At 36.0% G+C, this 23,484-nt stretch overlaps 1 protein-coding gene across 2 annotated transcripts; it reads right to left on the reverse strand.

The window, feature by feature from the left end:
- Positions 1 to 325: 325 nt before the first annotated feature.
- On the reverse strand, positions 326 to 6,684 carry LOC142643097 (lysM domain-containing GPI-anchored protein 2). Of its 2 annotated transcripts, none has more exons than XM_075817646.1 (4): positions 5,757 to 6,684; positions 1,503 to 1,623; positions 1,184 to 1,392; positions 326 to 641 (listed from the first exon to the last, which is right to left on the reverse strand). In XM_075817646.1, exons 1-4 carry the CDS (start codon positions 6,406 to 6,408, stop codon positions 514 to 516), a joined length of 1,110 nt encoding a protein of 369 aa, XP_075673761.1. In that variant the 5' UTR covers positions 6,409 to 6,684; the 3' UTR covers positions 326 to 513. The 2 variants fall into 2 exon arrangements, with proteins under 2 accessions (XP_075673761.1, XP_075673760.1); XM_075817645.1 differs by lacking the exon at positions 5,757 to 6,684 and adding an exon at positions 3,879 to 4,573.
- Between the last annotated feature and the right edge of the window lie 16,800 nt (positions 6,685 to 23,484).

A 23,484-nucleotide genomic window follows, 5' to 3' on the forward strand; every position in this document is an offset into this window, starting at 1 on the left:
GAAATAAAATTCTAATTCTCCCAACAGATTACTAGCGATTGGTTGAAACCATATTATTACTGTTAAAAGGGTCTTAATCTCTCCTCTTTTTTCCTTTTTTTTTTTTTTCTTTTTATTATGCAGAAAAGTGTTTCCCCCTTGAGCAGACTTCCAAAAACACTTCCACTGTAATTTGCAAGAGCAACAATTCCCAAAAAAGCCTACATTTTCTGCCGCCATTAGTTTAAAAAATTTTCATGTCAAACCAGGTTCTGATAAACAAAAATACAAAATGAAAAATATGGACAAGGCATAGATCTGGTATCCACGGTATGCAAGTGTCATCTTGAATCTTGATGGCTTAGAGATAACTCTCCAAGTAAAAAACTTTCATTTTCCACTTGTGAATGCAATAAGTTTATTCTCATCCACCAAATTAATCAAAAGTGATGCTCTACATCTCAATTGTCTGTTCTTTTCCTCGAATGGTAAAATGAGAGTGGATAAAACCATAGAAATACACTCTCCATCTCACTAGGAAAGAGTAAAACAGAGGATGATCAACTGAATAGAGATGAAAAGAAAGTTCCATCTAAAACCTTGCATACCATTCTTAGAAGCATCAGAACCTGGTGAGCTAGTTGGTGAGCCAGTTGGTCCACCTATGAAAAATAACGGTATTTAGTTGATAATTACAATTGTTTGTATAAGTGAAAGAAATGCATATCACATAGCACAAATTTTGATTTGTCATGATCAACTGTTTAAACATGTTAGCATCATAAAAAGTTTGGATGATTATGCTACGTACTATTATTTCATACAACAGCCAGAGAAGATATCAGTGTAAGAGATAACTGGTTGTCATTTTTTATCTTGCGAACATCAAAGTTTTTTATTTTTTTATTATTACTTTATATTAAAATAACATTTAGTATTCACATAAATGACTTTTTATTATCAAGACTAGTGTGCGCGCGTGCGCTTTCCTATATATACATAATACATGCCATGTGTGTTTGTTCTAAATTTTGTCCCCTGGGCTCAAATTCTGGCTCAACCAAAACATATACTGACCACTAATGACCTCTTAAAATGAATTCCTAGATGGTGAGATGGCCAATGTATGTATTCGGGTAATATGAAAATACTAAACATACAAAAATCAAAGCACTGCAACAAAGTTATAGTAATTTGTACCAACCTGCAGGACAAGTGGACTCTGTGGCAAGGGTTGTAAAAATGCTTTCGTTTGTGAAACCAGAATAGGCACAGGTAGTTTGGTTACAAGTTGTCGAAGCTGTGGTGACATTGCCAAGAAGATATAGACTGCTTGTACCATTACATTGCGCTGCAGGGCAAGTTGACCAGGTTTTGGGTGATGGTTTCAGTCCAGAAGCCTCACATTGTAGTCTGGCCGCACAAGCAAAACGACAAAAATTTAGAAACTTGAAAAACTCGCAAACACAAAGGTAAGAAAGTCAGTAACACAATATCAAAGAGCCATTCAGTCATACACTTACATATAGTTGTTCCCTGAGGAACATTTGCAGTTCACACAATCATTAGCAGTGTAGACATAAGTGCCATTGGCAACAAGTAAAGGGTAGTCCAAGGAGCTGCTGTTTACACTGGAATTACAAGCTGCAAATAAAACATTTGAGCATCATTTATTCACAGTATCCACAACACCAAATAAAGCTAGGGACAAAGAATTTCAAGAAAAACATCATGCACTGTCAGAATTCAGAAGTCAAGGTAATATTACTAAGAGTTTAAGATATATAATTGGTCTTATAAGTAATTTGAATCTTGATTATACAAAGCAATTAGGAATATAATTGGATCCTGGTTACATGATAGTCCTATGAGAAATGAGGGCGAGCTGGGACCAATTATCATTCTCCTTAATTATAGATAGATACAAACTCACTTTGCAAGAAATTTTATATGCTTAGAGCAATATCAATGACACTTTTTTAACATATGCTAAGGTAGTAAATTGTAAGTAGAGCAACATCATTTTCGTATGATCCCACAACTAACACAATTTTTAACTATGGACCATTCGCAACAGGTTAAGTTAGTAGTTACAAAAAGAAATTATGTACCTGAACATTTTCTACACTAATTACATATATACCTCCAATAATTGAGTCAATTATATATACAAGTTGAGCCTACTACTATAATGGAGTAACTTGTCACCATTAGCTAATATCCAAAAATAGTGAATCTATTCACAAAAAAGAATCCTTAGCTATGTGGATTCTCATCCACCTATTTTATGTCAAATAGGTGAGAGAAAAAGTTTGCTAACTTATAATAGGGGACTTTGGACTGTATGGGCTTAATGGATTTGACAATACCAACTCTATCCACTGGTTATAGGTAACCAATGGGCCATACTAACATTCTTTCTTTTTTGGTTTTCCATGGGGTGTTCGGGCCAGCTTGCACACACCTCAACTAATTCCCGCTCATGGTGGGAGCCTGCCACTGACCACAAGGTGTTGCAGCTGCTAGGACTCGAACTAGGGAGCAAACCCAGTCAAACCCCAGAGCCTTACCAGTGGTGGACAAGCCACTGGGCCACACTTGGTGATTCTAACATTCTTTCCTTTTTTAATGAAAACAAGATTTCATTTTTCCAAAACTATAATATGCATTCTTAATTGGGTTTTCCTTTGCTAGACCTTCTCAAGCAATATCAAATTTGCAATATAAGCCAATTTTTCCAGGTGTATACTTTATAGCCCATAGACTCCATACCCTATAAGACTATCTAACTTCTTTTTTCTCGCACTTCTTTATATGTTGAGAAAAGCCTCATGCTGGTCTCATAAATATAAAATATTAAAGGGAAAATTTTGTTATACACATTGTGTTGACTTTAAGTCACAGACTCACCGTGTGTAACACAGTGTATAACAATTAACAAACACAGCCCAATATTAAAAGTTCTAAGGAATTTAATTTAAGTGTTATGCGCATGATGATAATAATGCTAAAGTTTTTTTTTTTTTGAGGAAAACTAAAGTAATAATTTAAAGTGACATGCACATGAAGATAATAAATTAACAATTTTTCAAAGTTGTTAATGCCTTTACATAAAGCATGTTTTGTCACTAATAAGAGTTTTGACTAGTCACCAGCCTCATGCCCAGTGGGCAGAGGCCGAAGTCCAAAACAAAATCGTGTTACGAGTTGGATTGATAAATAATAATTATTAATGTCGCAATGACGATAATGTAGGGTATTAAGAAATAATTATTAAAGACGTAACGTTGCGATTACAATACAATATAAAATATTGTTTCAATAGTAGACTTGTCTGTAAAAGTCATGCGTTACACCAACCATTACTTTTCATCTCAAGCAAATACGAAAAATGATCAAGAATTTTATAAATCAATAACATTGAGATTTAAATTTTTAAGATACCCATTTCGATAATTGACTTTTACCATTAGCCAAAGATAGCAAAAGATTTCTTTTTTATAAAAACAAAAAAAAGTGAGAGAGATTCAACCATAGGGTGCTTTAGTACATGTCTAGTGCATCAATACTCTGGTCCCTTGATACATTAATGCACTGGACACAAGTTGTGTCCATTTTATTTTATTGGACAAGAAACTTTCCGAATTTAACTAATCTATCCAAAGAGGGTTAAAGAGAAAAGTTGAGCAAAAATTGACTCATACCTTTAGTTAAAGAGAGCAATAGATTTATTTTTTATAAAAACAAAAAAGTTGGTGAGATTCAACATTAGGGTGCTTTATTTGGGTTAAGTATGTGTTTAGTGCATCAATACACAGGTTGGATACGTTAAGTAGTGTGGATTAAATAGAAAAGTTGAGCAAAAACATAATAAAGGTAAAAAGGTAAAAGGTAAAAACCTATGAGAGGAACATCAAGAACTTGATTGGCCTGAAGCTGACTAGCATTAGTCATCCCATTGAGCTTCAACAAAATAGCCGGTGTGGTCCCATACACCGTAGCAATCTGATCCACCGAGCTCCCAGATTCCACCACGTGTCCATAATGAACGACCTTAGCACCCTCCACGTCATCACAGCTACAAGGCAGTGGGATCCACAGCCTTTGCCCAACCTCAATCTTGTCCGGATTAGGTATCCCATTAACCTTAGCGATTTCTTGGTACGTTACTAAATTTGAGAAAATGTCGAAAGCGATATGGTACAGCCCGTCGTCTTTTTTCACCGTGTACACGGGGGCTCTGTCGCTGACACCTGTCCCGTTTTCGCAGCGGCAAGTGAAGGGGATTTTGATCCTCTGCTGCGCTTGTAGGGTCTCGCTTGGTGAGGTGGAGGTGGGAAAGCCGTTGGCTCCTAAGAGGTCGTGGAATCTCGTGATTTGGAAGAGGGATTGGATGGTGGACAGGACGGTTGTGTTTGGGGACACGTAGTCAACCAGAGAGTGACACGTGGACTTTGCTGTGGCGGAGCACGTGAAGGTTGGTGGAGGCTGAGCCGTTGATGTGGTGGCTAGAGTGATGAACAAGAGTACACCCACCAACACTTTAGCATAACCCATCTCTCCTTAGCTCTCTCTCTCTCTAGCTTTGAGGTTTGTTTGTAACGTGTGACAGCGTGAGGAACATAGAGGAGTTTTTAAGAAGAAGAAGAAGAAATTTTTGGGCATACTGGGGAGAGTGAAGAAGAATGAATGAATGGGAAGACTTTTTTGAGAGTGAGAATGGAGACTTGGAATGGGAAACTTGGGAAGTTGGTTTGGTTGCGTTACGTATTTGAACATTTTTTCATATGCATCTATTTTCAGAACATTTAAACAATGTATTGATGTTTAAATATTGTAAAAATATATTTAGGTTAAAAAGTGTTATAAAAATATGTATTTTAGTGTGAAAATACTAAAAATGGGTTTACACAAAGCCCATCTGTTTTGTTTATGGTTTTTTGTTGAGGACAAGCATATATGGCCTAAATGTGAACTCAATTATTTCAATTATTTTTATGTTTTTTTTACTCTTTTTTTTAGAGCTAATTTTTTAGACAACTCTCCTTTTGTTGTTGGGTAACTTTTTTTTTTTTTCTCTTTATAGATAGTTTTTTTTTTTTTTGAGAAACCTCTTTATAGATAGATTGAATTTTCTTATAGCGCTCAATTGTGTTTATATATTTATTAATAAACATATATATTAAGAAGAAAGGGAAAAGACTCGTTCACATTTCTCATATCTTAACTTCACAAGAAAAATACTAATAAGTATGTTTTGTCAATAACAAGAGTTTTGACTTGTCACCAGCCTCATGCCCAGTGGGCAGAGGCTTAAGTACAAAAGAAGATCGCGTTACGAGTTGGATTGATAAATAATAATTATAATTATAAATGTCGTATTGACGATAAGGTAGGATATTAAGAAATAATTATTAATGTCGTACAGTTGCGATTACAATACAACATAAATTATTGTTTCAATAGTAGACTTGTGTGTAAAAGTCATGCTATGTTACACCAACCATTACTATTCATCTCAAGCAAATATGACAAATGATCAAGAACTTCATAAATCAATAACATTGAGATTTAAATTTAAGATATAATTGACTTTTTTTTTGAGTTGAAGATATAATTGACTTTTACCATTAGTTAAAGATAGCTATAGATTTCCTTTTTTATAAAAACAAAAAAGTGAGGGAGATTTTACATTAGGGTGTTTTATTTGGGTTATGTATGAGGAAAGAGAAAGTTGTGCAAAACATAATAATGGTAAAAAGGTAAAAGGTAAAAACCTTTGAGAGGAACGTCAAGAACTTGACCGGCCAGAAGCTGACTAGCATTAGCCATCCCGTTGAGATTCAACAAAATAGCCGGTGTGGTCCCATACACCGTAGCAATCTGATCCACCGAGCTCCCAGATTCCACCACGTGTCCATAATGAACGACCTTAGCACCCTCCACTTCATCACAGCTACAAGGAAGTGGGATCCACAGCTCTTGCCCGACCGTAATCTTGTCCGGATTAGGTATCCCATTAACCTTAGCGATTTCTTGGTACGTTACTAAGTTTGAGAAAGTAAAGAAAGCGATATTGTACAGCCCGTCGTCTTTTTTCACCTTGTACACGGGGGCTCTGTCGCTGACACCTGTCCCGTTTACGCAGCGGCAAGTGAAGGGGATTCTGATCCTCTGCTTCGCTGGTAGGGTCTGGTTTGGTAACGTGGAGGTGGAGAAGTCGTTGGCTCCTAAGAGGTCGTGGAATCTCTTGATTTGGAAGAGGGATTTGACGGCGGAGAGGACGGTGTCGTTTACGGGCACGTAGTCAATTAGAGAGCGACACGTGGAGTTTGTGGTGGTGGTGTTGGTGGTGCACTTGATCGCCGACGTGGTGGCTAAAGTGACGAACAAGAAGAGTACACCCACAAACACTTTAGCATAACCCATCTCTCTCTCTCTCTCTCTCTCTAGCTTTGAGGTTTGTTTTTTAGTAATGTGTGAGGAACATAGATGAGGTTTTAAAGAAGAAGAAGAATTGGGGAGAGTGGAAGAGAGAGAGAGAGAGAGAGAGAGAGAGAGAGAGAGAGGAAGGAAGGAATGAATGAATGGGAGGACTTTTTTTGAGAGTGTGCGAAGACTTGGAAATGAGAACTTGGAAGTGGGGAAGTTGGAACGGAATGGAGCACAACGTTTCTTAATCTTTCAAGCTGTCTTTTTTGTTTTGTTTATGGGTCTTGTTGAGGACCAGAATGGCTTTTAAATGTGAACTCAATTATTTCATTCTTTTTTCTTTTTCTTTTTCTTTTTTTATACTTTTACTCTTCTTTTGTTTTTGGGTAACTTTTTTTTAAAAAAAATAGATTGTATTTTCTTATATAGTACTCAATTTTAGTTTATATATTTATTAATTAACATCCACATTAGGAAGAAAGGGAAAAAGACTCATTCACATTTTTCATACCTAACTTCATGAGAATGACTTGAAAGAAAAGAGATTTATAAGTGATTATAAGAAGCAGTTTAACAAGCGAAATTATGAAACAAAATATTTACATCTCTAAATTGACGAAAACAAAATTTCAACATGAGAATGAGTTTAGTTTAACCTACTAATTGATATAAGATATTAATTGATTTTTTTATACTTCAAATCTTTTATTCAACTAAAATAAACTTTATCTATGGCTGTTAGAATAAAATTAAAAAATTTCATTATTGTATTAACCTATTAATGACACTATTTTTAGTATCATTAAAAAGTTAAAAACTGAGAAAAAAATAGAAAAAGAAAAAGAAAGAAGAAATTGTGATGAGAATGAGCTGTGTTCTCAATCCTAATCACACAAACCATTCAGAGATAGGACAGCGTAATAAAAAGGACCCTTTGCACTGCGCTCACAGTCGCACACGGAATTGTGTTTTTTTCTGACTTTGAATGGTTGACAGCCAGGTCAACGGACTCATCCCAAACCAAACTGATGCATGTGAACTGGGTCTCTCTCATTTAATATTGAAGTAATGGTATTTTTAGTGTATTTTAGATATATAAGTTAAAATTTATTGTTAAAAATAATAAAAAAATATTTTTTAAGTTACTGTTTATATAGGAAAATATTGTTTATCTACTTAATGCACTGTTTATTTGGCCCTCCGGCCAAAATGGCCCAATACCACAATTTTCAGAAATTTTTAGCAAAAAAACATTGTTTCGGAACTAAATAGGGAAATACCACTTTTATGGTACTCGAGTTTGGCAAACTCGAAAATATCGTGGAACTCGAGTTTAAGACGCTCGAGCCTAAGTTTTGCCACCGTGGCACGCTCGAGTTTAAATTTGGCGAATAAAAAAATAATGTGCAGATTGAAACTGGTATACTCGAGTACCATGCAACACAATACTCGAGTATAACATGCTCGAGTACCTTTTATAAATAAAAAGTCAATTATTTTATTTCTATAGTACTCGAGCTCACCAAACTCGAGTACCTTATAACTTTATTTTATTTTGTTTTGGGATTATCGACAAATAAACATAAACATAAAATGTTGTTTATTTTATTTCTATAGTACTCGAGCTCACCAAGCTCGAGTACCTTGTAACTTTATTTTATTTTGTTTTGGGATTATCGACAAATAAACATAAACATAAAATGCTGTTTATTTTATTTCTACAGTACTCCAGCTCACTAAGCTCGAGTACCTTGTAACTTTTTTTTTTTTTTTTTTTTGGGATTATCGACAAATAAACATAAACATAAAAATAAGTAGCTTTTTAATGTATTTATTTATTTAAATAGAAGCATTGTAAAATACAGAGATTTTAATTTCAAAATATGAATTTAATTTCTACATTAAGTAAAACTGTTCACTGTTTTCTCATAAAAATTGTTCACTCTCTTTTTTGCGTAAATTATTTTTTGTTCACTATTTAAAAAATTGTTCGCTGTTTTCTCATAAAACACCTAGTAAAATTGTGTTCTCTAAATTTAAACGCCAAATCTGAATGTTTTTTCATGTTTGAATTTCACAATAATTGAATCTATTTTTCTGCATTGATAAAATCTACTTCTACATTAATAAAATTTTCTCTCTGCACATCATGTTTACTGTATATTCGAATCTGCTTACTGCATTCATAAAATTTGTTTTTTGCATTAAGTAAAACTGTTCACAGTTTTCTCATAAAAATTGTTCACTGTTTTCTGCATAAACTATTTCTAGCATTCTGCATAAAATTATTTTCTGTTCAGCATTATTTAAAAAAAATTTCACTCACTTTTCTGCGTAAATTATTTTTTGTTCACCATTTAAAAAATTGTTCGCTGTTCTCTCATAAAACACTCAGTGAAATCGTGTTTTCTAAATTTAAACGCCAAATCTGAATGCTTTTTCATGTTTGAATTTCACAATAATCGAATATATTTTTTTGCATTGATAAAATCCGTTTCTACATTAATAAAATTTGCACTCTGCACATCATGTTTCATCGTATATTCGAATCAAGCATCGCATTCATAAAATCTGTTTTTTGCCTTAAGTAAAATTGTTCACTGTTTTCTCATAAAAAAATTTCACTGTTTTCTGCATAAACTATTTCTAGCATTTTGCTTAAAATTATTTTCTGTTCAGCATTATTTAAAAAATTGTTCACTATCTTTTCTGCGTAAATTGTTTTTTGTTCACTATTTAAAAAAATTGTTCGACGTTTTTCTCATAAAACACTCAGTGAAATCGTGTTTTCTAAATTTAAACGCCAAATCTGAATGCTTTTTCATGTTTGAATTTCACAATAATCGAATCTATTTTTCTGCATTTATAAATATGTTTCTACATTAATATAATTTTCTCTCTGCACATCAAGTTTACTTTATATTCAAATCTGCTTACTGCATTCATAAAATCTTTTTTTTTTTTTTTTTGCATTAAGTAAAACTGTTCACTATTTTCTCATAAAAATTGTTCACTGTTTCTGCATAAACTGTTTTTAGCTTTGGCGCGGTTATTGCTTTTAAATGGTTTTTGTGTTTTTTTAAATATGTAACTATATGAATAACGGACAAACTCCATGAATGAAAAATGAGTGATTCATATAAATCACCTAATGGTAAGTGCCTCAAATAATTTGAATTTTGGCTGTTATTCATGATTGGGGTTGTATCCTTGAATACAACTGGTATACAAGAGATACTTATTTACCACTTGATGATCCAGATGCTCTGGCTCAAGATGGTCTAATTTCATGAGTAATAAGATTTATGAGATATAGAAAGAATTAGACAGAGGCTTCTACTTATATAGTTACACAAATAGGATAACCGTATATGGTCCAATACCTTCAGCAAGGAGGCTATTTGGGAAAAGAAAGATTGTTAAGGATCCTAGAATGATACAGATTGAAAGACAGACAGATAGATCACTATTCACCGGCGAACAATTTTTTAAATAATGCTGAACATAAAATAATTTTATGCAGAATGCTAGAAATAGTTTATGGAGAAAACAGTGAACAATTTTTATGAGAAAACAGTGAACAGTTTTACTTAATGCAAAAAACAAATTTTATGAATGCAGTAAGCAGATTCGAATATACAGTAAACATGATGTGCAGAGAGAAAATTTTATTAATGTAGAAGTAGATTTTATCAATGCAGAAAATAGTTTCGTTTATTGTGAAATTCAAACATGAAAAAGCATTCAGATTTGGCGTTTAAATTTAAAAAACACGATTTCACTAGGTGTTTTATGAGAAAACAACGAACAATTTTTTAAATAGTGAACAAAAAATAATTTACGCAGAAAAGTGAGTGAACAATTTTTTAAATAATGCTGAACGTAAAATAATTTTACGCAGAATGCTAGAAATAGTTTATGCGAAAACAGCCGAACAATTTTATGAGAAAACAAGTGAACAGTTTTTACTTAATGCAAAAATCGAATTTTATGAATGCAATAAGCAAATTCGAATATACAGTAAACATGATGTGCAGAGAGAAAATTTTATTAATGTAGAAGTAGATTTTATCAATGCAGAAAAATAGATTCAATTATTGTGAAATTCAAACATGAAAAAGCATTCAGATTTGGCGTTTAAATTTAGAAAATACGATTTTACTAGGTGTTTTATGAGAAAACAGCGAACAATTTTTTAAATAGTGAACAGAAAATAATTTACGCAAAAAAGAGAGTGAACAATTTTTATGAGAAAACAGTGAACAGTTTTACTTAATGTAGAAATTAAATTCATATTTTGAAATTAAAATCTCTGTATTTTACAATGCTTCTATTTAAATAAATAAATACATAAAAAAGCTACTTATTTTTATGTTTAAGTTTATTTGTCGTTAGTCCCAAAAAAAAAAAAAAAAAAAAGTTACAAGGTACTCGAGCTTAGTGAGCTAGAGTACTGTATAAATAAAATAAACAACATTTTATGTTTATGTTTATTTGTCGATAATCCCAAAACAAAATAAAATAAAGTTACAAGGTACTCAAGCTTGGTGAGCTCGAGTACTGTAGAAATAAAATAAACAACATTTTATGTTTATGTTTATTTGTCGATAATCCAAAAAAAAAAAAAAAAGTTACAAGGTACTCGAGCTTGGTGAGCTCGAGTACTGTAGAAATAAAATAAACAACATTTTATGTTTATGTTTATTTGTCGATAATCCAAAAAAAAAAAAGTTACAAGGTACTCGAGCTTGGTGAGCTCGAGTACTGTAGAAATGAAATAAACAACATTTTATGTTTATGTTTATGTTTATTTGTCGATAATCCAAAAAAAAAAAAAAGTTACAAGGTACTCGAGCTTGGTGAGCTCGAGTACTGTAGAAATAAAATAAACAACATTTTATTTATAAAAGGTACTCGAGCATGTTATACTCGAGTATTGTGTTGCATGGTACTCGAGTATACCAAGCTCGAGTATCACATTATTTTTTTTATTCGCCAAATTTCCACCTCAGCAGTGCCACGGTGGCAAAACTTCTAGGAACTCGAGTGTCTTAAACTCGAGTTCCAAATGGTACTCGAGTTTTCCAAACTCGAGTACCATAAAAGTGGTATTTCCCTATTTAGTTCCGAAACAGTGTTTTTTTGCTAAAAATTTCTGAAAATTGTGGTATTGGGCCATTTTGGCCCTCCTAAACAGCCCTAAACAGTGCAAAAGGTGCTAGTATAAAATAATAATAATAATAAATAAAAAAAAGGCAAAAACACATCTAACGCAGACACCAACGTGATCCAAGCGCATACTTATTATAACTAGTTTATTTACAAAAACATCTTCTCAGGCATTTTCCTTGATATAAGCAGGTCCTACTTTTTTTTTCCTCAAAAAAAAAAAAGTACTAGCGCTATTTGTATTTCCACACCAATTTTTTTTCTAAGTGTCTGTTTGGATACCGCTTCTTACTAAAAACTGAAAATACTATAACAAAATAATTTTTAAATGTATGAATATTGCCGTAGAACCTAGTTTTTTAAAAAAATTTGTTGAAATCCATACTTGCGGATCTCTTGAACAATGCACGGGACCCATACAAAAAACTCTAGATGCAAAATTTTTTCCTTTTCAGTGCAATCCAAACGTAGGCTAAGTTAATATTATCAACTTTAATATATATAAAAATAAAAATAAAAACAGTGATGATTTATATCCCACGCATCTTCATTTTTCCTAGTGACACACTAAAGAATTAATGGTTCAAGGGAATATGCTCAACACCATTACAAGAGATCCCCCATGGACTAATGAATGGGCATTTTCATTAGTTTTCAACTTTTCTTTCAAACATATTTCCACTTCCACCGCAAATTATTGATATAATTTTGTTTGTAAAGTTTCCAAATCTTGGTCAATAGTTTGATTTTCCTTTTGTTATATTGTTTTGCGTTTGGTATAGCTTATATTCATTTGCTTAATCTTAAAATGGAATAAACACTGCTACTTTTTATGGGAAAAGAATAAGTTCTAGATTTATGCATAGAAAATATTAACAAATATCTTACGGGTATTGGTTTAAAAAGTATTTTTAGTAACTTTTATTGAGAAATTAAAAAATTATTATTATTATTTTGAGAGCTTTTTATAAGTAATGCCAAAACTTTTCTAAAATGGTTTATTGAAACTTGCCCTAAAGGCATCTATTAACATGATCATTTATGCATTTACCTTCAATGACGGGAGAATATAATATTTGTTGTAAATGAGTTTGAGACTCTAAAAAACTCATGGCATTCTCAATTAGACATTTACCTTCTGTTCTTTTTACTTTTTCCAGAAGTTTTAACAGGATTACAACACCTTTTATTCAAAATCTATTTATAAAAATTGATTATATCTTCCAAATTTAAATTTACACTTTCTTCTCCAAGAAATAATTTTTCTATTAGCTTATTCATCTTTCTATATTTTCAGCATCATTTTTTTTAAGTTAACAAACAAACTCTCAACAAATAAATAAATAAAAATAAAAGGATAATCCAAAAGTGAGGTGGCTTTGCCCTAAAAGAAATTTTCTATCATTTTATGATAAACATCGACAAGTCATGCAAAAAGATTTTATTGACATATTGAGAATTTGAGATTGGAAGCCTAATATCTGTGAAAGCAACTAATTTAAGAACATAATTTTTGTGAAAGCTACTAATTCATGTGAAACATGGACGGAGTTGTTATTGGACAAGGGGGGCAATGGCCCCCTAAAATTTATTTAAAAAAATATTACTATAAGTACTAATTTTAGCAATTTTGTTCAATAAAATTACATTTTGCCCCTTAATAATGCCATCAATTCTTTTGAGAGTAATGTGATAACCAAAAACATTTTTACAACATTTATACAAATTATTGAGGTAGTAAATTCTTATTGATTCGTACACCTGCATCACTTTTTACTTATCATTAACCACTCACCACATTAGCAATTTACAAAATTTTTGTAGTTTTAACATTTTTCACATTTTAAAGGACATAAAAAATTAATAGATTAAATCTAAAACAAAATATACAAGCCCAAAAAATTAGCCCAACAATAAAATTACCAATAATAAGACAAAAAATTAAGTCTAATAAATCTATTTTACCTAGAACAAACAACTTGGCCTTTTAAAAAAATTTAAGCAAAAATTCTTAATAGTAAAGCAGTAGATTCAAAGATCTGAACTGCCGCACACAGCTAGCAACAGAGTCGCCTCCCTAACTCTAAGTCTTCGTTCCGTCCCTGATGTAAAAGTAATTATTTACAAGCTACAATCGACTACTTTCACGAGTTGCGACAAAAATTGTGTTCTAAACAGATTATATTCACGTTTACCAAATAATATATATATATATATATATATATATATATATATATATATATATATTTATTTATTTATCAGGGTTTAAGACCAATTAATGACCTATGACAGCAATGCATAATTGTTTTCTTCATTCTTCTTCTCTATTTTTTGGGTAAGCGTAATGCATGGTTGTTGGTTTTATAAACTTCGGGCTTTGTCCCATAGACATCGTACAAGATGGCGTTTTGTTTATGTTTTTTGGGCTTCAAGGTGAAGATTTAACTAAAGTTGAACGTTAGTATTTATTAATTCATTGCAAAGATCAATTATTGACCAATTTATTCAATCAAAGTCATATTTGTTTAATATATTAATTATTTTAAGGCTTCACTTATTTGCACTTATGTGATTTTAGGTTTTAAAAATCTCGAAAAAGGTGTCAACTTGACACTTTAAAAAAAAAAAAAAAAAGACTTTGGTCAAATACAATGGATCTTTTTTTTTTTTCTTTCTTTATTATTTCTTTGCAAGGATCAATAAGCGATGAAGAAAGTTTATCTCACACTTAATATATTATGTTTTATATCTATCAATAATTTATAATGTCACATAAACTTTTAAAGCTACACAATTTTATACATTAATATTTTAATATTTTTTATTTGAATAGTTTAGTAATATACATGAAGCCACGCTTAATTTTGAACAAGTTGCTAGGTATATATTTTTAAAAATGCCGTACTTAAAGCAAAAAACTCTAATTTTTGTTAGTCTAGGAAAGGTCAGGAAGACAACCTTACCTACAATTTTTTAAAAGACTAATTTATTTACTCAAACATTGACTTGTAGATTTTAGTGGAAGACACTTGTCAATTGCCATTACACAAAAACTAGACATCCTAAACACACATTTCAAGTTGACAATTTTCCTCCAAACTAGATTTTAACTTTTCAACTTATTATATGACTACTTATAAAATCATTTACATGTACCAAATCACATATAATTTATCAAATCACTTAAACAAGTTAATTGGTTGCTAACCTTTTCAAATTGTCACTTAATTGGTTGGAGATACTTACCTCCATTCCTTGATAGTTTTAATATATAACATATATATAAACCATTAAATTGATCCATTTTAAATATTAAAGCTATTTGTTCACTGTATAAATTCTCACTTTCAACTTTTAAAATAACTTTTTCGGATTAATACCAACGAATACATCCTTTATCCAAGTTGGCTGACCAGTTTATGATTGCTTTATTAGGTCATCGTGTGAGCACAAGAATGTCACATTGAAAATTAAATATAAGAAAATTTTGACTTTGGAACACAAATAATGTTAAGATGGGAAAAAGAGACCACTCCATTCATGTGCTGCCGAAATGCTCCAAAAAGACAATAATGAATAGAGATCCCAATTGGCTTGCTCGCTTGAACACTATGATTAAATAAAAATGAAACTTTCTGTAGCTCCAACCATGAGTATGAACAACTTTTTTTTTTCTTTCTCAAATTATTATTCCAGTTGTTGCGCCATGAGGTTGTGAATATATTATATACGGTATTGGAAGATCATCTTATCATCAAAGCAGCCAAAAAGTACAAGTCATCATTAGTTTTCTACAAGTTCAGCGCTTCTCTAGTTCTATTCCTTGGAAATCCTGTGCTTTTCTCGCAATAATTTCGTCTTTCTTAGGTCACCCGCATTTGGTTCATCACTAGGGTTAAGTGATAACTAAACAGTAATGATATCTTTTGTGGTATTTCATGTCTTGTTCTTGCTCTCTTAATTCAATGAAGTTGCAATTGCAAGCCTACAAAAGAGGGGAAACTATACACCAATAAATATTTTAAAACCTTACAAAAGGAGAACGAATTATAAGTGAAATTGCTCATGTAATCCAGTAGGAAATAGGTCACTTACAATGAGATGATGGATCCTTCTCAACACACACACACACACAAAAGAAAAAATAAATAATAAAAAATAAAAAGCCAAACAAGCAATGAAATGATGGATCAAGTTCAAAATTTTAGCTACAATGGAATAAAATTATTAGGACATTAAAGTGAAAATTGTGAAATATTAGTAGAGTTAGTTTTCATCAAAAATACTAGTCACCAAAGGTGTGATTTTTGATTACTAACTACTTCCACCGTCCCAAATGGTTGAAACATGATTGGATCTCAAAACCTCGAAAAATTAATATGTTATATTATATCCTCTTTTAATAGTTAGTAACTTTTGAGTAAAAAGAGGATCCGAAAAAAAAAAAGTGATAATATAATTAATTCCTTAAGTACATGTTATTCTTGCATAAACAAACAACGACAAAAAGGATAAATTTAGAATAAAAATGGAAAAAATATTAAGCACCAAAACAATTGCAATAGCAATTCTCTCCATAATCCATTGAAATAAGAAGAAAAACAAGCAAAATTCATATTTAATATTTTAAAATACACAATGAATAAAAATTAAAAACAACATTTTTAATTTTGAAATTGAGGATAATTTAAGAAATCTGCCCTTAAGCAAAGGGTAGTTTAATATACAACATTTTTAATATTGAGTTAATAAATTTTGGTCTAACGGATGTTAAGGGGATGTACTTACCCTTAATTTTTTTTACAACATTGCTAAAATACCCTAATGATGTATGGTTTTTGATATGCCAAATGCTAAAAAAATTGCATTTTTTAACATTTGGCACACTTAATGCCAATACTTAAGTGTAGTCAACATCATGATTAACAATGCTTATTTTTAAAACTTGAACTTACAGGGTAAACTTCAGGGGTACAATTTCACCAAAAATGTTTAACAAATATTTAAATATCCAAAATGTAAGTGCACAATTGCGCCTGGCCCCAAGAGCAGTTACGGGCTCAGGCCCAATGAGCCTTAAACAATATGAATTTGTAGAGTGTGGGCTTGAAACCCAGGTTAGAAGTGTGTGAGGATTAAATGACAAGCCAAAGATTGCAAACACCTGGAAACAACAAGGAATATTGTACATCAACCTCCTCGGACGTAAGCCGAGAGTTGTTCTTATATTATCTCTTCCTCTTTTTTCTTTTCCTTTTGGATTACAAAAAAGTCCGTCCCCCTTTTCTGTTCTAGGTTGCTCCTTAAATACTCTTCTTTTTTATACTTTGTACACGTGTTGCCCTAACTCCCCCTTAGCCTAGATATTTCTTTTCTCAGTGCCTTTGAATAGTAACCAGAAGTTTCTCTTCCACTGTTAAGGTGTCACTTCCCCATTAATGCGGCCAGGGTGGTAGGTGCAGGGTCTTTAATGTGGAGGTGACAGCCTTTATCTTTGGTACTTCTCTAACATCGGTGCTTCTAGGACATTCAAGGGTTCACCCCCTTTAACCATTGGTCTTGACCATGTCATTCCCTAACCTTTACCAAGAAGTCCCGGGTTCTCCGGTGTCCATCCGAAGGGAAATTCACCCTCGGCTGGATCCTCGGACCCTCGGCGTATGGGCCGACCCGTAGTACTAACAAGTTCTAAACCCAAGAGCAGGTCGGCCTTCCTTAGCATGGCCCAACGGCCCATATTCCCATTAGGGTCTTTTTACTCCCCACAATAGCCCCTCAAAACTCTAATTTTCAACGTCCGAGGAGAAAAATAGGGTTTTGATCTGATGAGAACCTACTCCACACACTTTGTGAATAATTGCACGTGTAGAAATCGTTTCGCGTCCCAGAAGATGCCACTTGGCGGTTTTATTTTCAAAAACGCGCGCATTTATTACTGTAAGCTACACTTTGTCCCCCACGTTCAACGGCGAGATGGCGATCCAACGGTCCTCATTACTCCATGAAAATTTGGGCGGGACGAATATAATTTCGAGGCCGCTTTTCCGCACATCGTGACGCTTCGGGAACCTGCGCCTTCATTTAATTCCCCAGGGGCTAATCCCATCAAAACGTCAGCAATCATACTTTACCCACAAAAAACCGTGGAAATTTGCACACCTTCAACTTTGTAAGTTCTTGCTCTCTCTACTCTTAACCTTTTCTCCTCGGATATAGTCCTCGGCTATCCTCGTAGATATTCTCCCCTTTAGAGTTTAGCCTTTCGTTCTTTTCTGATGGGTAGGTTTAAGTGTCTAGTTGATACCGCCGCTGGAATGGAAGGCTTCAGAGCCAAGTATCACATTCCCGGCGATGTAGGGTTAAAATATTGCCCGGCAGAAGCCGTGGCCAGTTCTAGAAAAGAGGGAGAGGTTATCATCCCAATGATAGCCTTTATAGAGGGTGGGATGACCCTCCCAATGAAACCTGTAACCAGGTTGTACCTTCGTAACCACCGGTTGTGTCCCGATCAATGCCTTCCAAACGTTTTTAGAGTGTTGGGCAGTGTCGATGCTCTAAACGAGCAAATGGGTCTAAACCTCACCTGGCACGACGTCGTCTTTCTGTACGAGTCCCATAAACTCTCCAAAGTAGGTTACTATATTAAATCCCGTTCCAGCGTCGTTAGGCTAATCTCCTGTCTGCCCAAATCCAACAAAGGCATGAAGGATGACTACCTGATCGTTTCTGGGAACTGGCACGACGGACTCCACTGCCCAGTTGAGTGGGGAGATCCAGGTGCGACACCTTAGGATTAACCTTCCCCTCCGCACAAACTCCTCTAACACTCACACAAATGCGTATTCACATTTATTTAGGTTTATTATATGTTGTGTGAATCTGACCATGTTCGTTTGATTTGGTGTCTTCTTTTGCAGATAAGCAACACGTGCGCCCACGCTTAAGCCACCGGCAACGCGTTGCAGATCTTAACCGAGTACTGCGCTCCGAGGTGTTCGTCAGCGAGGACCTACAACTCAGAGCCGCTCATCTGATTCTAGGGTACGATCCCATCTCCTCGGACTTCCAAGAGATAGAAAACGCCATAGTAGCGGGTGACCGAAGGCGAAAGAAGATCAACGTAGCCCGACCCAACTTTTTGGACGACCACGATCTCCCTGATGCCCCTCACACCGTACTGCATCTACAACCGATTGCTGCGGTCCCTCTAGCTACACACTCCCAGGCGATTGTTGTCCCAGAGGAGCAAGTGTCTTCTTCAAACACGCTAGACAAGGAGATAGAACAGTTCCAATTCGAAGATACCGAAAGACCTCGAGGGAACCAGTTCGTTGTACTCTCTGACGAGGAAGAAGAAGCCACTGAGGCCTCTGGAATTGCAGGGTTTGTAGTTGCCCGACCGGAAGACGAAGCCGAGGAAGACATGGATAGGATGCAAGATCTCCTAATCAAGAGAGGTGCGAAGGTCGCCGAGAAAAAGACGGGGGCGTCCCAAGCTCTTCAATCTTTGCCACCTCCCCCTCCTCCAGCCGAGCCAAAACTTCCAGCCGAGGATCCCAAAAAGAAGAGAAAGGGGGAGGCCGAGGGGACAATCAGCAAGGACCCCAAGAAGCCACGACAACAACTCCCACCGGTTCAGCAGCAGAAGCTGGATAAAGGCAAGGGTAGGGCCCGCTCAGTTGAAAGCGGGGAAATCAGGAACGTGGCCGAAGTGCGCCGAGCACCGACCACGTGGTCCCCCGACCTAAGATTGGACAGTGCACCCATCTCCTGCCAATCCAGTATAAGGGCGGTTCAACAAGGCCATGCCCACCACTTGGCCGAAGTGTTGGAGCGCCCTCTTCGCCCAAGGACATGGAAACCTTGGAAAAAATGAGCTACCCACAACTATTCCTCTCTTTAAAAAGAGACTTAGCGCCGGTAAGTTTACCACTTTTTAGGAAGATTCCACTTTTAATAATATTCATAAGTTTTTTACTATTCCCGATTCCCCATACTGTACTCACATGTGCCATTCAGGAAGTCTTTGTAGCCGAGAAGTTCATAGAAGACACTCGGAAGAAGGCCAGAACTGAGCAGGAAATTAGGATGGAGACTGAGAAGTCCTTGGGCACAGCCCTTGCTGAAAATGAGAAGCTTACTTCAAAGGTGGCTGAGCTGAGGAGAGAGAAAAATGGGGTCGAGTCAAACTTGAAGACTATGAAGACCCAGATAGAAGGGCAGCGCAAGCTCCTTCGCGAAAAAGATGATGAGCTCGCCCGAGTCCAAAGGGAACGCTCGGATTTGGAAAAAGAACTTGCGCTGATGAAGGAAGAAGCCAGCTCATTCCAACGTTCTCTACAGGCTGCCAAGCAGACGAGCTACGAGGAAGGGGTAGCAACCACCGAGGAGCAGCTGACAGAGGCCTTCACGGCTTTGTGCCGGGAGTACTGTCAGAAAGTCTGGGGGGAAGCCCTAAACGTAGCTGGAGTTCCTCTATCCTCGGATCTGAGGAAGTCCGAGAACGTTTGGCTTCCCTTGGAGATACAGGAGATTGAAGAGGCTCCTGCTGCTACTCCTACCCCTGACTCAACTCTTCCTGTTCTGCCTCCGATGGTCCCACGGCCCAATTCCGGATCCTACAGAACCTTCAGGTTCCAACAAAGAAAAGGAAGGAGGCGAGGATGCAGAGAAGGACTTGAGCCAGAAGGTGGAACCCAACGTCCTTCCAACTAAGACAGCAGACAAAGGAAAGCAAGTCATGACTCCCTATGAGCTGGAGTTGAGAGAGACCGAGGCCACCAGTACCTCTCAGCAAGACCCCCCTCCAAAAGCTTAGGACCTAACTTTAGGACTTCTCTTTGTCTACATCTGTCTTTAATATGTAATGTACATTTAAGTAATTAATGAAGAAGTATTTCGTTTGATTCTCATTTATGTTGCATCCATTTTACTTTATTCTTGTTATATTGGCCATAAAGATTGCCATTAGTACAGGGTCAAAAAGGGGCAGAGCAAACAAATCTAACTTCAAGTTTTGCACAATCATAACTTCCACGCAGTCATTCACGTGTTATTAAAAACTTAATAAAAAGTGATATGGCTAATATGTTTAAACAATGCCTTGATTAAAAAAGAGAGACCTCATATAACGATTAAGACCTTATAATGTGTAACATTGTTTTTAGTAGGATGTAAGATCCGAGGACCACTCCTTCCTCACATAAATTTGCTTAATATTTTTAAAGAAATAAAACTTAAAATCCAAGTTATTGAACGGTAAGACACTAACTCCCAGACACAATAAGAAATTAACTTTGATCAAGTTTATGGTCCGAGGACAAGACTTAACTAATTTTCCATTTGATTTTTTAGACCATTAACTTCAAATGTTAAATTTTCCCAAAGTAGGAGGTCCGAGGACCCGGCATAACTAAGGTTCTGTTTGATTCTTAAGAACAATAGCTTCAAATGTTAATTTTCCCAAAGTAGGAGGCCGAAGGACCCGACATAACTAAGGTTCTGTTTAACAAATGATAAGATATCAATTTCCATAAGGTTAGTGGTCCGAGGACTACACTTAACCAAGTTTCTGTTTGATTTTTAAGGATTGTAACTTCAAATGTTAATTTTCCCAAAGTAGGAGGTCCAAAGACCCGACATAACTAAGGTTCTGTTTAACAAATGATAAGACATCAATTTCCACCAGGTTTGTGGTCCGAGGACTACACTTAACCAAGTTTCTGTTTGATTCTTAAGAACAACAGCTTCAAGTGTCAAAGAAACTCATAACTTTAATATGTTCACTGACAAAAGCACATTTTATTAATAATAATACCTTCTAAGATTGTTTACATTCCATGGGCGTGGTACAATTTTTTCATCTAGGTCAGCTAGCCGATATGACCCTATGCCGGCTACTGAAACAATGCGATAGGGGCCTTCCCAGTTGGGTCCTAGCTTACCCCAAGCTGGGTTCTTAGAGGTGCCCACAACTTTTCTTAGTACGAGATCACCAGGTGCCAGGGGCCTTAGCTTCACGTGGGCATCATATCCCCGTTTTAGCTTCTGTTGATAATAAGCCATTTGGACCATAGCTGCCTCGCGCCGTTCCTCAAGCAAATCTAGGCCTTTCTCCAGGAGTCCCGCGTTATTCTCTGGATTAAAAGAGCTCGTCTTTAGGGTAGGAAAACCAGATTCCAGAGGTATCACCGCCTCGGCTCCATAAGTCATAGAGAATGGCGTTTCTCCAGTGGACCTGCGCGGTGTGGTCCGATACATCCACAGAACATGAGGGAGCTCTTCTACCCATCTGCCTTTCACATCGTCCAACCTTTTCTTCAGCCCAGTGACAATGGCCTTATTAACATCCTCGGCTTGCCCATTTCCTTGAGGATAAGCTGGGGTGGAATATCTATTTATGATACCCATGTCACCACAATACTTCCTAAAAGCCTTACTGCCGAACTGAACACCATTGTCTTAGATGAGTGTGTGTGGTATACCGAATCTAGTGACGATGTTTTTCCAGACAAACTTTTTGGAGTCAACATCTCTAATATTTGCTAAGGGCTCGGCCTCAACCCATTTAGTGAAATAGTCTGTTCCCACGAGAAGCCATCTTTTGTTACCTGTTGCCCTCGGAAATGACCCAACTATGTCTAGTCCCCACTGTGCGAAGGGCCAAGGACTGGAAAGGGGGTTAAGAACTCCTCCAGGTTGATGAATATTAGGGGCGAACCTCTGACACTGATCACATTTCCTGGCATAATCTTGAGCCTCCCTTTGCATATTGGGCCACCAATAACCCTGAGTCAGAGCTCTGTGGGCTAAGGATCTTCCCCCAGTGTGGCTACCACAAATCCCTTCATGTAGTTCTTCTAGAAGCCCTTCCGTTGAGTCAGGGTGTACACATAACAAGTACGGTCCTGAAAAGGATCGTTTGTACAGTTTCTGGTCCTCGGACAACCAGAAACGTGGCGCTCTTCGGCGTATCTTATCTGCTTCAGATTTGTCCTCAGGAAGGACATCATTCCTAAGAAAAGATATGACAGGATCCATCCAACTAGGTTCTGACCTTATTAGATGGATGCAAGGCGCATTGGCACTGACAAGAGAGGGTTCTAGCAAATCCTCAATGAGGATAACCCTAGGTAAACCTTGAGCCGAGGACGTTGCCAGCGTGGCTAAGGAGTCTGCATGGGTGTTTCCGCTCCGAGAGATATGAGTTAAGGCGAAGGAGTCAAATCGGTTGCGGCGCTTGATCTGGGCCAAATATTCCTGCATCCTTGGATCTCTAGCCTCCATGGTCCTTGTGACCTGGCCGACCACCAGTTGAGAGTCCGAGAAGACATGGATTTCCTTTCCGCCCATGCTATGCACCATTTTCATGCCTACCAAGACCGCTTCGTATTCGGCCTCATTATTAGTGGCCGAAAATGCCAATCTCAAAGACTTTTCGAAAACGATTCCCTCGGGGGACGTCAGGACAAGTCCAACACCTGACCCTCTCTGATTGGCTGCCCCATCCACATATACTTCCCAAATCGGAGATACCACAGCTATGATCACACCAACTGATTTTTCACTCATGTGGGCCTCTTTTAAAGTTTCTTCCAGCAATGGCTCGGCAAATTCTGCCACCAAGTCAGCGAGGACCTGGCCCTTCACCGAGGTGCGAGGCTTGTATTTAACATCAAAAGCCCCCAGGATGGTCCCCCACTTTGCTATCCTTCCTGAGTAGCGGCGGCGCTACAAGATCGCCTCGAGGGGCAATTGGGTCGAACAATCAACCGTGGGGACCGAAAATAATGGGGAAGCTTTCGCGTGGCATGAACCACGGCCAGAGCGCTTTCTCTAAGGGTTGATAACGCACCTCGGCATCACCTAAAGACTTACTAACGTAATATACCGGTCTCGTACCCC

Source organism: Castanea sativa, chromosome 7 (genome assembly GCF_040712315.1).
Source record: "Castanea sativa cultivar Marrone di Chiusa Pesio chromosome 7, ASM4071231v1".
Classification (NCBI taxonomy): Eukaryota; Viridiplantae; Streptophyta; class Magnoliopsida; order Fagales; family Fagaceae; genus Castanea; species Castanea sativa.